This window comes from Macrobrachium rosenbergii, chromosome 51 (genome assembly GCF_040412425.1).
Source record: "Macrobrachium rosenbergii isolate ZJJX-2024 chromosome 51, ASM4041242v1, whole genome shotgun sequence".
Taxonomy (NCBI): domain Eukaryota; kingdom Metazoa; phylum Arthropoda; class Malacostraca; order Decapoda; family Palaemonidae; genus Macrobrachium; species Macrobrachium rosenbergii.
The window spans coordinates 36,579,247-36,593,169 of record NC_089791.1 but is presented as its reverse complement, the minus strand read 5'-3'; the positions used below and the strand labels follow the sequence as shown (position 1 = coordinate 36,593,169).

Genomic DNA, 13,923 nt, shown 5'->3' with positions numbered 1-13,923 from the left:
AAATCAGGATTTTCCTGTTTAGCTTTGTGGTGAACAGGTCGATCACTGGTGTTTTTTTAAATCTTGAATGACCTTTCCTCAATATGAGGGTGTAGGGACCAATTCACCTGCTCTGCTTGACCCTGGCAATTGAGCTGCTCTGCCATCACATTCTACCTTCCCAGAATGTACCTGGCTGACAGCTTAACAGCATAACGAACAGCCAACTCAAATATCCACTTTGCAAAATGGCAAAGTAGGGGAAACGTCCCCACTGCTTGCTAACATATGCCACTAAACTACTCATCAACACTACCAAGTGACGGATCAGACATTCCTGGAATGCTTGCAGGGCTAGCAACACTTCTTGCATTTTGAGAATGTTGATATGCAGATAAGGTTCCTCATGTCTAGCCACCAACCAAGATCCTCTCTGATCTCCCCTCTCAAAGGCATGGATGGGGAGGGAGGATCATTTGGTGCCAACCAGTGCTGCTTCAGTTACCAGTGAAGCAAGTGGAAGTAAAGACAACTGTTTGGAAAGAGCTTCTACAGAGACAACAGTTGGCTACAAATGACCTGCCAAAGCTGAGCTGATTGTTCCTGCTGAGACAAGAACTGTACTGTCATCCCGAGAGTCTGAGGAAAATACACATTGCTGCCAAGTATGAGCATGAGCAGGTACTTTGCCTGCTCCTTGGGTATGAGATCTACTCATAGTTTATGAAAATCTCAAGCTCATGATAAAATGCAAGAAGGAATTCTCTGTTCCAGAGCAAATGCAGCCATCAGCAGCCTGAAACACAGAGCTTTGCACTGGCTGATAGTCCTGTACAGACAGTGGGGTTAACTCCTGGAAGACTATGAAGCGGTACTTGAAAGTAGACATCCTTCATATCCAAAGAACATGTAAAGTTGCCCTCTCTGATGGAATCCAACACAGAGCATTACATTTCCATCTTGAATTGAGTCTCAAGGATGAACTAATCCTAAGGAAAGAGAGTGATGATCAGTCTCCAACCACCTTCTCAAGGAGGAGGAGACAACTATAAAACCCCAAAGACCCATCTTCCACAACTTCTAGTGCATTCTTCTCCATCATCCCTTTGACTTACCCCAACAGGATCACAGCTTACGAGATCCTGGAGGACACATTGGGATGAGTACAGGTTTTCAAGATAGGAGTGGTTAACAGTCCTTGAAGGACATACAGTAGTCATCCCAATGGACGCAGACTACCAAAGGTTCTATCCCATCTCTGCTACATTACCCAGTGGCAGGATTGTTTGAGGCTAGAACCACTGATGAAGTCTTACACAGCAGAGGATCTGCTACTGGGAGAACAACTGCAATAGGAAGATCCCCTCCCTTTGCAGCAACAGACAAAGCCAAAACAGCCGTAGAACCATCCCATCAAGAATTACCTCTGCGGAGGATGTTAAAGCCCTCTTTTCCTCTGCTAAGCTATACAGGAAGTGTGCAAAAGATGGGCTACCCAAAATATTCATAATATGTCATATTTTCCACAGGTACTCCAAAAAAGATGTCTTCATGTGAACAACTTGAACGTCAGAATTAAGGTCAGTCATCAGGGGACAACACAGCTGCTGAAGGCGCACATCCCTCAGAAGTTCCTAAGTCCTCTGGAAAAAGGTCGTGGTCAGGTTTCTTTGGCCTAATGCTACTCAGAAAGAGCAGTACTTACAGATGGAAGAGGAACAGAAGATGGAAGAGTAGGAAGGAACTAGAGGATTTGGAGGCATCCCCCTGAGGAGAGTTCACCCCAAGGAAGCCAGTGATCACCTTCATCGTTTTTTCTTTCTTTTCCCAAACTTAATCCACTGCAGCATATTTCATTCAATATATACCTTGCAAGGAGAAGCTCTAGAACAGGACTTACCCCAGCAAGAAGCACAAAGTGAGATCTGTTGTTATTCAGCAACAGGAAGGGCAGCTAGCCCTATGTCCCTCACAATGACACTGTTCATGTTTTTTATCCATACTACTGATAAACACTTAACAAGAACACAACAACACACAAAAGAAAGACAGTTAGCAAAATACTCATCCACACTCCAAACTTTCAACCAGCAGTAAGGACAGAAGAGTGCAGCACATCTGTATTCTACCATGGCAGAAGGAAAAATGATTGGGATGATTGGTGAGTGAGGGATACTCGCCCACTCACACCCCCAACTCCACCTATGAACCACCTGGTTAACTACCTTTATACCAAGTTTCAACCAGTTTTTAGCTCATGCTGAAAGATACACCTATATAAAATGCAATGGTTTTGCATCTTTAAAAATCCAATGTATTTTTCTTATTACATGCAAATATCAACTAATCTGCACCACACTGTGACTGATCAATTTTTAGTATGCTTCAAAAATTCTAACAAAGAAATAACAAACAACAAAATATAATAAGGGCTTTCCTTAATTTGAAGTGATTCAAATATAATACAGTAAAGGCCCTCCTTAATATGAAGTGATGTATCAACTATTTTCTTACTTTCTTACATTCCCTCTACAAAACACAAAATATTCATTATGAATTTTAACAAAACAAAATATTCATTATGAATTTTAAAACACTACTGTACATAAAAAGTAAAATTAACATATTGAAGAATCTGGTATACCACATGAAATCAAACCTTTATCAAATGAAGGCTGCCAGTTTCTTCAACAACAACAACAAAAAAAGATAAAGAAATAGAACTTCCTCTTCAAGAAACTGGAAAGACCATCTTGCTTTAGGCAATTATAAAAGCAGAAAGACTCTAAAATTATGTCAAAGGATAGAAGATAGTTGACAAAGCTAAATCATCTAACCCTCCCCCAACAAGGGAAACACTTGCATAAAAATAAAATCTGTGACTTGAATGACATAAAGTTGCACACTATCTAATGTTTGATCAAAAAGCTTACATCCAATTTTGTCAAATACATAATGAAGCTGGAAAATCCCTAACTTGACATGGAAAAGTTTAATGTGCTTACAGCTTACATGATCTCAGATGGGGAACATTCCTTTCATTCTCAGTACAAGTTCATCATCACTATCCATACAGTACCAAATGCATAATTTTAGTTTTAGATCTTGAAGAAACTGTATACAGATATTTTCAAAAACCTACCTGAAAGTATGGCTTCCCTTGAACTGTTCCATTATTCTTGCCCTTCTTTTCATCTAGTATCACTCCAATCCATTTCCCCTGGGAGAAGTGTGTATTTCCAATATAAGCAACTGTGCCACATGTATCTGAAAATATTAAAATGCTAATACAGTATATTAAAGCACACATTAAAAAACATCAACTCTAGTCTACTGTACACCAAATTCTGAAATGACTGGAATGTGCAACAGTTCAGCAAAAAAAAAAATTACATCCTAAAATAATGATTTTTATGATAAAATCAATTTTTTGGGTACTTACCCTCTATCACTGAAACCCTCCCTCCTCCCCTCTTAAGAGATTAAGAGTAGAATGAGCAACCGTAACATTTGCTGTCTTACCCCCACCCTACAAAGGGTGGGGGAATAACCACTGCGAGCATTCATTAATGACTGTTTCAATTTTAACACTTGTCGAACCCATGCAAAGTAGTTGCAGATAAAGCTAAATAATAGAGGGTACATTTCATCTCAAAAAAATTTCCAAAATCCAACATGGACTTGGATGTATGTATTAATCCAGATAAACAAGAGATTATTGTATATCCACATGTTTTTTGGGAGAAATGCGGATACAGTAATGGTAAATTTTGGATAGTAATTATGCAGATTATCAAGGGAATACAGTACAGTACAATGGTAGGAATGGCAGAAACACACCTACACATGTTGGTCTACCTTTGTCACAATTTTGACTGAAACCCCTTCAAACCACACAGAAGTATATTCAGGTACATGTGGTGGGCAGACAAAAAGACAAACTAACGGAGGTTACTACTATACAGGCAGTCCCCAGTTATCGGTGGGCTCGGTTATCGGTGATCTGGTTTTATGGGGCTTGTCTAGCAACAAAAATCAGCGATTTTTGGCACCAATATGTGGCAATTTCCGCTTATCGGCGTCGGTAATCGGGTATTGGCACATATATACCCAACAGAGGTGCCCATCTCCGGTTATCGGCGCCAATAAGCACCGAAAATCAATTTTCAGTTATTGGTGATTTTCGCTTATCATCACGCCGTCAGAACAGAACCCCCACCGATAACCGGTGACTGCCTGTACTGTATTCTTATCAAACTCTGCTGGCAGGGAACTAATCCAATCACTTTGTAGGGCCTTTCTTACCTTTTCCAATCACTTCAGCACGTTGACCAATCTTGAGAGGCTTTTCTGCCATGGTGCAACCATATACTCTAAAAAGATATAGAAATTTTAGACACTTTCAAACACTGGTCTCTTGTAAAAAAATAAAAAAAAAAACTGCAATATCTATGCCCTAAATATCCAGTCTCAGTAAATTTTGTCTTTATAAAGCAAGTTGGTACTGACCATGCTATTTTTAATCTACAATTCTGAACTAAAATGGTAACAAGATGTCCCAGTGAAATTACCCAAGCAGTTTCTAATTTTTACAATAACTTTCTTACCATGTTGTTGTTCAGTTGCTTCCTTTTATCAAATTTCCCAATAGAAATTGTGAATACACCTAATATACATACCTCCACAGGTACAAAATGTGAAGTAACTAATTTTTTCATTATTTGAGGGGCATGTAAATTCAATGTACATTAGATATGTTTATGAAAAATATGCTTCATTAACATATTTTCAAAATACTGTACTGTACTTTTGACCAGGTAGTCATGATTAAAGTACTGTGTAATAATTATTTCCCTAGTTATAAAAACGAAATGTCTTATATGAAGGAAAATACAAATTGCCAAAGTACTTGTTAATTCTTCCTATGAAATACAAATCTTATATTCTATTTTCTAGATCTGGCAAAAATACACTTGAAAGTGGGCGGTAGCTTGACAATGATTGGTTGCATGTAGCATATCTGAATAGCATCATTCTATTTCATGCAAATTCTTAGTAATACAGATGAAAGCTTATTTAATAATTTAAATTTCTCTCTTCAATGTATGTTATGTTTGTTAATAATGCTATCTAGTAGAGAGACAATGAAAAACTGTGTTCACATGTCCAAACGTAAATAGCACGGCTGCAAGTCAACAGCTTGAAATGTGTTTCGGATCAACAATATTTCATATCGAACTTTTTGCATGTTTTCCATAAATTTTAATGCAAATTGGAACAAATAACATCAAATATTAGAAGAAACATGTAAATGCCATAATTTTCTAAAGACTATACTGTATTTGAAATGTGGAATTGATCAAAAACTTTATGCAAAAAATTTATGGGGAGGTAAAACGAACACCTATATCTAGGGCAGCAAGCACTTGATAACACTGTTATATTACACTTGTTGGCCTTTTGAGGTTGTACCTGCTAATAAATAATTTTGTGGCTCTTTCTGTACTGCAAGGTACACTGATATTAACAACCAAGCCTCTCACGATAATCACAATAGACCATACTAGTTGACGGGAAGAATTCTCTTTCTTCTCATTTTGTTTTATGCCAAATCACAATAAAAAATTACATAAGACTCCCAAGGCAGAGCACTAGGTCTGGTTATGTTAGGAAGGGTAAAGTTTGGTTAGGATGCAATCCTGAAGGCTAACCATTCATGCTACATTTCAAGGTAATCAGGCATAAATGAAGTATTTTCATTAATTATTATTTTGTGATTAATGTACTTTCTAGCTCTGACTGGTACACTGCACTCATATCTTCTCCTGTCTAAAAATTATGTTTCTCACTGGAGCCTCCCATAATTACTATAGCATAAATATTTGGAAAAGAAATAACATAATCAGTGGTTTACACCATAAAAAATGGTCAGAAAAGAATAAGATAAGAATATGTGTGAAGTTGTGCACATGTTCTGCTAAGCATGATTTGTAAAACTGAAGACTACCAACGTGGCCTTGTTCCCGCCAGTCGACGACCATAATATTTATTGGCTTTCGCACGTTTATGTCTTCCGTTTGAGTTAATGATATTTACAGTCTTCTGTTAATGTTTTCACATTCATTCCCATGGGGCTGGTACTAAATATGGTGCCCATTTTGCATATAAACTGATAGTTACCAAACCGGATGGATGCGATAGTAGTCTTCAGTTTTCCCCAAGATTTAAGGGGGGTCCATGGGGGTCCAAAGCCTGCCAGCTGGTCAGGTCAGGGGACATCACCTACAATAGGTTAGTTTAAGGGAAGGTTAGTTAAGGGTGTATCCCTGCTGAAGTACCTTTGATTTGCTTTTAATCATGGGCCGACCCACAGAAATAGGCCTAACGTGCTCGACTCCTCTGTATTTTTGCCCATGTGTGCTCCAAGTATGTGACTAAGAAATAAAATGTCATTGTTACCAAACTAATTTGGCAATCCTACAGTTTAGGGGATCCAAATCCACTGCATTATGTAAAGTCAAGATCAGCACACATATTTACCAAATATTTATTGAATCATGGAAAACAATGAAAAAGTGAGTAGTTTATCTTCTTAAGGGAATAAAGGGAGAATGTAAATAAATAAAAAACATGTCTCAGGGGACACAGACCCACAGAATTTTGAGAAAATCGTAAATCTCTGCTGCTGTAACTAGATAAACTGCTCATTTTTTAAGATTTACCAAAAACTGGCTGCTGAAGAGCAAGAGCTCGTGCCAGGTTCCTACCTGGTAATTTTTGGAAGACTCAGCCAGCCATTGCACAAACACAGATTTTGATGAAAAACCACGCAAAAATTTTTCAAAAATGAGACACTAAGGTTATTACCAACGTAAGGTAAACAAAGCTTTATACAATTTTTTTAGTTATGGAGGGCTGGTATTGTCTTACCTTACAAGCATATTTTTCTCTGCTACTAGGCATTTTTCAGTAAATTTTTGTTTTTCTGTTTGCAGATCTAAATTATAAAAAGCGCAGATCTGTCTAACAAAAAAAGAAATAATTGAAAATGGGAAAAAATGCGGGCACACTAAACAGGTTACACAAGGTGGGCAGGAATTAGGACCCCTAAACTATTGGATTACTTGTTTGCAGATCTGTCGAAAGAAGAAATTGAAAATGAGAAAAAACCTAAACACACACAAGGGAGCAGTGAATTAGGACCCCTAAACTGTAGGATTACCAACTCTTCTGTAGTTTTTCCAGTGCAGGCCTACGTTCTAAGCATGTGACTAAGATATAAAGCGTCATAGACTTATTATTATTACGGAACTAAACTGTCTACACCAACTTCGTAAACAAGCCTAGCTCAGGCATACCCTAAGGGTAGGCTAGCTTGCACAGTTACAGGCTAGCCTGAAAACAAAGTCTGATCCCATTCGCTCGTAAGCCTGGCATTACTATGCAGCCATCAATAATGTAATGGTTGTGGGCTACAAAAATTAGGAATGGTTGTCCCGTCCTGTGACCGGGCACATAGGGTATATTTTTTTTTTTTTTTGTAGAGGTCTACCAACGAACTGTCAAAACACACCTGCCGAAGGTTACAGTCCGTGTCAGCCTACCGCCCTAAAACGTCACCTTGTTTCGGCCTGAATTACATCATTGTCATTATCTCACTGTACATTTTACTCCAGAACTTCCATGCACCACAACGCACATCAGCTGCGAGTCCGAAATACCAACACAATGAAATTACCTGAGCTGCCAAATCGATTGTTGTCACACTGAGTCACATCGGCTACTGGGTCCGGAGTCTGGGTGGGTCGTGATCAGCAACGTTCTCTTTTAAATAATTTCGCAATTTCTGAGAAAATCGACCCTTAATCTGCTGAAAGTATCAGTGATTATTATATATCCTCAAACTGGCGTCAAAAATTCATAGAAGAAAAGTGTAAATTAATAACCTAATATGGCACTAGATATGAATGAAAAGAACAGTCGTAGTATGATTTTTTTAAGGGTCAGATTGGTAATGTTCTTTTCATTCTACAGGAAGGGAAACTTGAATTTTCATATATTTCATATGTTTTAAAAAAAGTGGCTTGCGATAATTTCCTAAGCCTTCGTCTACTTGTTCTTTTTAGCTGGTCTAAGAATCTTTATAGAAAGTCCTTTCGCTCAGGAGCGTTGCATCCAGCTGTTAATATTGAGAGCATGAAATTACAAAAAAACTGTTTGCAAAGGAAAAGAATATAACTCAAGACATTAGGAACAAATAGATGATTATGTTAAGATCCACCGATGAGAGACGTAGAAAGATAAGAATAGATGAATTAAATACAAGACAGGCGAGAATAATGATGGTAAAGGTTGAGATACAGTGTGTGCTAGATCTGAATGTTGACCGTTAAAAAAGAATAAAAATAATCATGATGTGTTTACTATATAGAGAAAAGAGGGAACACAGAATAATGAATGGTCGAGAAAGGCAAAGGTTAAACATGAAGGCAGATGGCGTGTATAATTCACCCAGTCTTTGGAAGAGAATAAGACTAACAATGATGTTTATCCGCCGATCTAGGGAAAAATAGGACTTAGGGGTGCATTATTCAACCAGCTATTGAGGAATAACATTGATCATTACCATCGCATCCAAAGGGCTTATATGCAAAGGGGTATATGCGAAATTTCCAGACTTTTCCAAAAAGCATGAGTTTTCCTAATCTTGTGCCACAGGAGCCCTGCTGATACTATCTCAAGCTATTCTCTCAGGAGTTGTGAGCGATGTCCGAGCCATCTTCGTCTCCTTTTCATCATTATTTCATCTATATATATACTACGGAACATCCGTAATTTTCCCTATCATCTGACTCCATAACCGACAACTTTTTTTGGATATGGTTTCTTTGTCATGCCAAGATTCATTTCCGTATAAGGGTAGTACCAGACATGTATAATTTTCCCTTCATAGGCAAATTCGATGTATTTGATTTCTAAATCTTATCATTTGATTTACCTGGTCAGTTTTTCACTAAATTTCAACTCTTAAATATTTGGAAGTCAGTCTTGCGAATCCTTTCTCCTTTGTTATTTCATTCTTTTGTGCATACCCTGTCATCGGTATTTCTGTTTCCTTAAATGTATTTTGATTCCATTCTCGCCAGATATATGATGATTCTATAAGGCTAAATCTTACGGTGCTTTAATTATTATAACAGTATCGTCTACATATTCCCAGCAACTATACCTACTGTTTTCACCTAGGTCCTGGAACTGTCCTAGATATTTTCCTAGATTCTGGAACTGTTCTAGATATTTCCCTAGGTCCTGGAACTGTTTAGGGTATTTCCCGAGATCATGGAACTGTTTAAGATATTTTCCTAGATCCTGGAACAGTTTAGGATATTTCCCTAGATCCTGGAACCGCTTAGGATATTCCCTTTAATCCTGGAACTGTTTAGGACATTTCCCTAGATCCTGGAACTGTTCTGGATATTTCCCTAGATCCTTGAACTGTTTAGGATAGTCCCCTAGATCCTGGAACTGTTTAGAGATATTTCCATGGATCCTGGAGCAGTTTAAGATATTTTCCTAGATCCTGGAACTGTTTGGGAAATTTCTCCAGATTCTGGAATTGTTTAGGATATTCCTCTAGATCTTGGAACTGTTTAGAATATTTCCTGGATCCTGGAACTGTTTAGAATATTTCCCTGGATCCTGGAACAGTTTGAGATATTTTCCTAGATCCTGGAACTGTTTATGACATTTCTCTAGATCCTGGAACTGTTTAGGATGTACCTCTAGATCCTGGAACTGTTCAGGATATTTCCATAGATCCGGGAACTGTTCGGAATATTTCCTGTCCTTCTGAAGGTCTCCCATACCGCTATAACTGGTCATCTCCTTTCAATACAAATTACTTACAAGCAATGCAAAATGCTGAAGTCTGAGTACCTCCTCTCAAGTACTAGTCACTTACCAGCTACTACGATAAATTATTGTTAAGCATATAAAGTTCTTTTTATTACCTACCTGCTACTCGAAAATGCTGTAGAGAATTTCCAGTTTTTCCTTAAATAAACGATAACATTAAAGAGAAGACATCAACAAACCTTCTAAGCACCAAATCTTACCCGTGTCATTTTCACTCTCTTAAAAAGAAACATGATACCCCCATTATGAACTTTATCTAAATTGTTATACCATCCGTAATATATAAATCCCCATTGACTTACGAATGTCAAAAAAAAATGAACAATAAAAGTTACAAATGCTTTCACTGCTCAAGTATTTCCATGTCCATAATCTTACACTTGACACAATCGTCCATAAATTAGATATAATCACTGTATGTTTGATAAACAAGCACACAAACAATTAAGCAAAAAAAATCATCATTAAATATTAACATATGAATGGAGTCAACTCAGTTAATACGACTTCCGATTTCATCAAAGACACTGGCTTTAGTTTAAAAGCTTTTAAATGTACTGTACACTTACCTAAAGTAATTACCAGACAAATGATTGTATTAGCATAAACAGATTACCTTTTGTGGTCTCTTGGCACCAATCAAATCTCGTTTTGTACTAAATCAAAACATTTTTGAGCTATCCACAAAAAAAGATTGGATTCGAACATCACTGCAATGGAAAATGTTTGCTTTGTTTTGTTTTGGTATCACTGTTTACATCAGTTGGTGATAATTAGAATTTAGTTAGTGAAATATAGTCGAAAGTGAATGAGTATGCATGCTTGGTATTTATTCATGTAGCTTCATAATCATGAAAATAATGGTTTTAGTGATTTGATATGGCATCTAAAACTTTGAGGAGGTTGTTTGTCAGTCACAAGAAACGGACCTAGGACTATGACGGGCTGAAAGTGAGTGTTCCTGTTCTCGTTGCAAATCGACCTCTTGTTTGCAGTACTGCGTTACGTCAAAGAAAACGCACTCAAGGACCTTAGGCCTATGTCAAGTAAAAGCTTCGCATTTAAGTCCCTGTAAGTAGGTTATCACCAATCCTTTTTTACTTAAGGTTCTTTGCAGCGTGCCTTCGACTCCTGGCTGCAACCACTTTCGTTCCTTGTAGCCTACTGTACTTCCTTTCATGTTCTCTTCCTTCCCTCTTACTTTCCACTCTCTCCTAACAATTGATTCATAATGCAACTGCTTTGAGGTTTTCCTCCTGTTACACCTTTCAAACCTTTTACTGCCCATTTCTGTTTCAGCGCTGAATGACCTCATAGGTCCCAGTGCTTGACCTTTGGTCTAAATTCTTTATTCAGTTCAATTCACTTCAATTCAATTCAGTTCCATTCTATCAACCGTCCTTTTACCACTTGCGTAACAGCCACGAGCATTATTCCGAACTCCCAAACATCATGATCACTGATATTCTGAAACCTTATGTTAAAATTCCCACATAAAGACTTCCAGCCTGTGTCTACTAACCTTTTTTACATTTTACATTTATTTCCTCGGGAAATGGGTGATTAGTCTAACATATTCATGTGCCCATCCAAAGTCTAACAATAATGGGAACCTCAATGTGGAAACTGGGGTTTGTGGATGGGGAAATGCAAAAACCAGATGCAAGTTAAATTCAGGTATTCAACCAAGTCTGACTTCTAACCTCACCTAGGACGCTGGGCATACAAGATCCTCCACCTAACCTAAATCATGAAAAAACATTTGTTTGTTGTAGGTTTTTTTTGTTGTCTGCTTTGTTCCTCCTTTGACCCCAAGACTGGTTTCCACTGTGGTCCCGATTAGATTACACCTAGACTGTAAGAAAATATGGCCTACTCCATAGGCCTCTTTAAAATCACTTTCCCATTAAGAAAGCTAGGCTAAGCGTTTTTAGAGCCTGATTTATTGATTGATTTATGGCTATTAAAATTGGCATCACGACATTTAGGCTACTGACACTGACCCACACATCCAGATACAAAGTTTTTTTTACTAGATATACAATTTTTGAGTCAAGAAATTTCTCAGACGTGACTAATTATCACTGTAGCATTGCAAATTTTGTGGCTGTTTTAATCTGATGTACCGATCTTGATACTACACCAGATAACATCATGTACACAAAGGCCAAATGGCTCAATCAAGAGAAACTCATCACCTATAAGAACTCCTCAAAACCCAGAAATCCAATGCTTATTGGTCAGTTAAGGAAATAGGCTTGTGCTGGTATTCTCTAACATCCCAACACATCTTTTAAAGTGAGAGCTTTCCATTGCCTGATGCGCAGGAGTGTGCTAATAAGAATTTGGAGGGGATGACCTTCCTGCAAAAGGGGCAGACAGTCTTGCTTTGTATAGGGCCCATTTTAAAGGTGCCCATTTTACATGGGCACCCTGGTCTGGTTCGTTCCAGACCCAGCTAGTCAGGAGATTGCTTACAATTATTGTGGGTTCTAAAGTGTGTACTAGTGCCTCATATGTAGGGATTTCGATACTCTTTCAAATCCGTGCTGGGCTGTTTGTTCAGGATGACAGATTATATATTGATTCAGCTTAAAGGCCATTTCTGATGAACACAGTGTGATTGCGAGCCACCACTGATGCATACTGTAAAGTGAATTGGTGATATTTCAGTAGCCCATATACTTTTATGTCTCAGTTTGTCGAAGACGCCTTGCTTTTACCTGATAGTATTCACTATACTGCCACATGTAAGTCACCCCAGAGTTTACATTGTGGTATAACTACCAGTGTGCACTTTGGTGAACCCACAAATACAGTCCTATAGTTGGGCATGTTGAGATAGGCTTTGATTTGTTAGGAAGCTTCACATGGTTAATGATCCTTATGAAAGTCTTCAAAATGCTGGTTAAAACAGCATACTGCCCCTCCTCGAACCTCAGGAGTATGTTATAAAGTTTGCAGTGAAGTTGGGGCTTATATATAAACTATTGTTTAGAGACCTTGCGTGCTTTAGTTGCTTACTAGACTTGTTAAATATATTTTTAATAGGGATTGAGGAGTTTTTAGACGGAGAGTGTGGGAGGTAATGATATGATCCATCCACTAGATAACTATGTACTCACAAAGTATGTAATGACAAGTGGTCTCAGAGTTGGTGGAGGAGTTGGTGTCAACGCAAAATGCTTCAGGATTAATGTTAAAACCCCATCTGAATAATTTCACGGAGAAGCCACTTGAACGTGCCATCATCCATGTGTATATCAGGACACCTGATTACTCTGTCTGGACCTCTCTGAAGGCTATCAATTATCCCTATGGAGTATCAATACCTTCAGGAGTTCTCAATTACTAGTGGATCAAGGCCTCAGATCTTGAGGGGGCATCCATGGTGGTACTGTATGTACATTCCCATGGGGTTCATGCAACGCTGTAAGATATTTCTTCATCCACATTTAGGTGAATCAGGATCTTTTTGTAGGGAATGTAGGGAATGACTATACTCTTGGTACTCCAGGTTGAAGGAGGAGGCAAGGTCGGTATTCATCCAGTACAAAAAATTGTCAGGTGCTAAAGGGTCATCTGATTCATTGCCATCATAGTAAGATAATGGTTCGTTGTTTGCAACATTCTCAGCTTTGGGAACGACAGTCCAAAGCTGGAGGAGTGAATGCTTCTATCTGAAGGTAACTTTCAGTAGGTATTTATTAACCATGTTGATCAGATGCTTGCAGAAGCCCCCTTTCCGAAGGACTAATCGGGTAATGGGTTTCTAGGAGAGGTTGTGATGTACGTTAGTGTCGAGCGTCTGGTTTGTCAGCAATTTTCGAGAGGAGTCTTTAGCAGCAGAAAATGTGCTGTGATTATCTGAATTAAAGAAATTTGGAATCTCATGGCAAAGAATGCACAGGAATGCGTGCGGTGGTGAGTTTCACAAAAAAGCAGAGCAGTGGCTCAGGTGGCACTGCAGGTGAAGAAATGCATGCACTCTTGCCACTCTGGAGTAGGTCATGCTGATATTGCCAGTGA

The 13,923-nt window shown here is 38.3% G+C and overlaps 1 protein-coding gene across 26 annotated transcripts in view; it reads right to left on the bottom strand.

The window, feature by feature from the left end:
- Positions 1 to 7,828, bottom strand: part of DCTN1-p150 (dynactin subunit 1) — a 101,200-nt gene extending 93,372 nt beyond the window's left edge. For 7 of the 26 annotated variants that reach the window (XM_067095284.1, XM_067095280.1, XM_067095288.1 and 4 more), the window contains exons 1-3: positions 7,718 to 7,820; positions 4,285 to 4,352; positions 3,122 to 3,246 (exon numbers count right to left, since the gene is read on the bottom strand). In XM_067095284.1, the coding sequence (XP_066951385.1) occupies positions 3,122 to 3,246; positions 4,285 to 4,336 (177 nt within the window). In that variant the 5' untranslated portion in view covers positions 4,337 to 4,352; positions 7,718 to 7,820. Of the gene's footprint in view, positions 1 to 3,121; positions 3,247 to 4,284; positions 4,353 to 7,552 lie in introns of all 26 variants that reach the window. The other 19 variants (XM_067095294.1, XM_067095297.1, XM_067095295.1 and 16 more) reach the window with 8 other exon arrangements.
- Between the last annotated feature and the right edge of the window lie 6,095 nt (positions 7,829 to 13,923).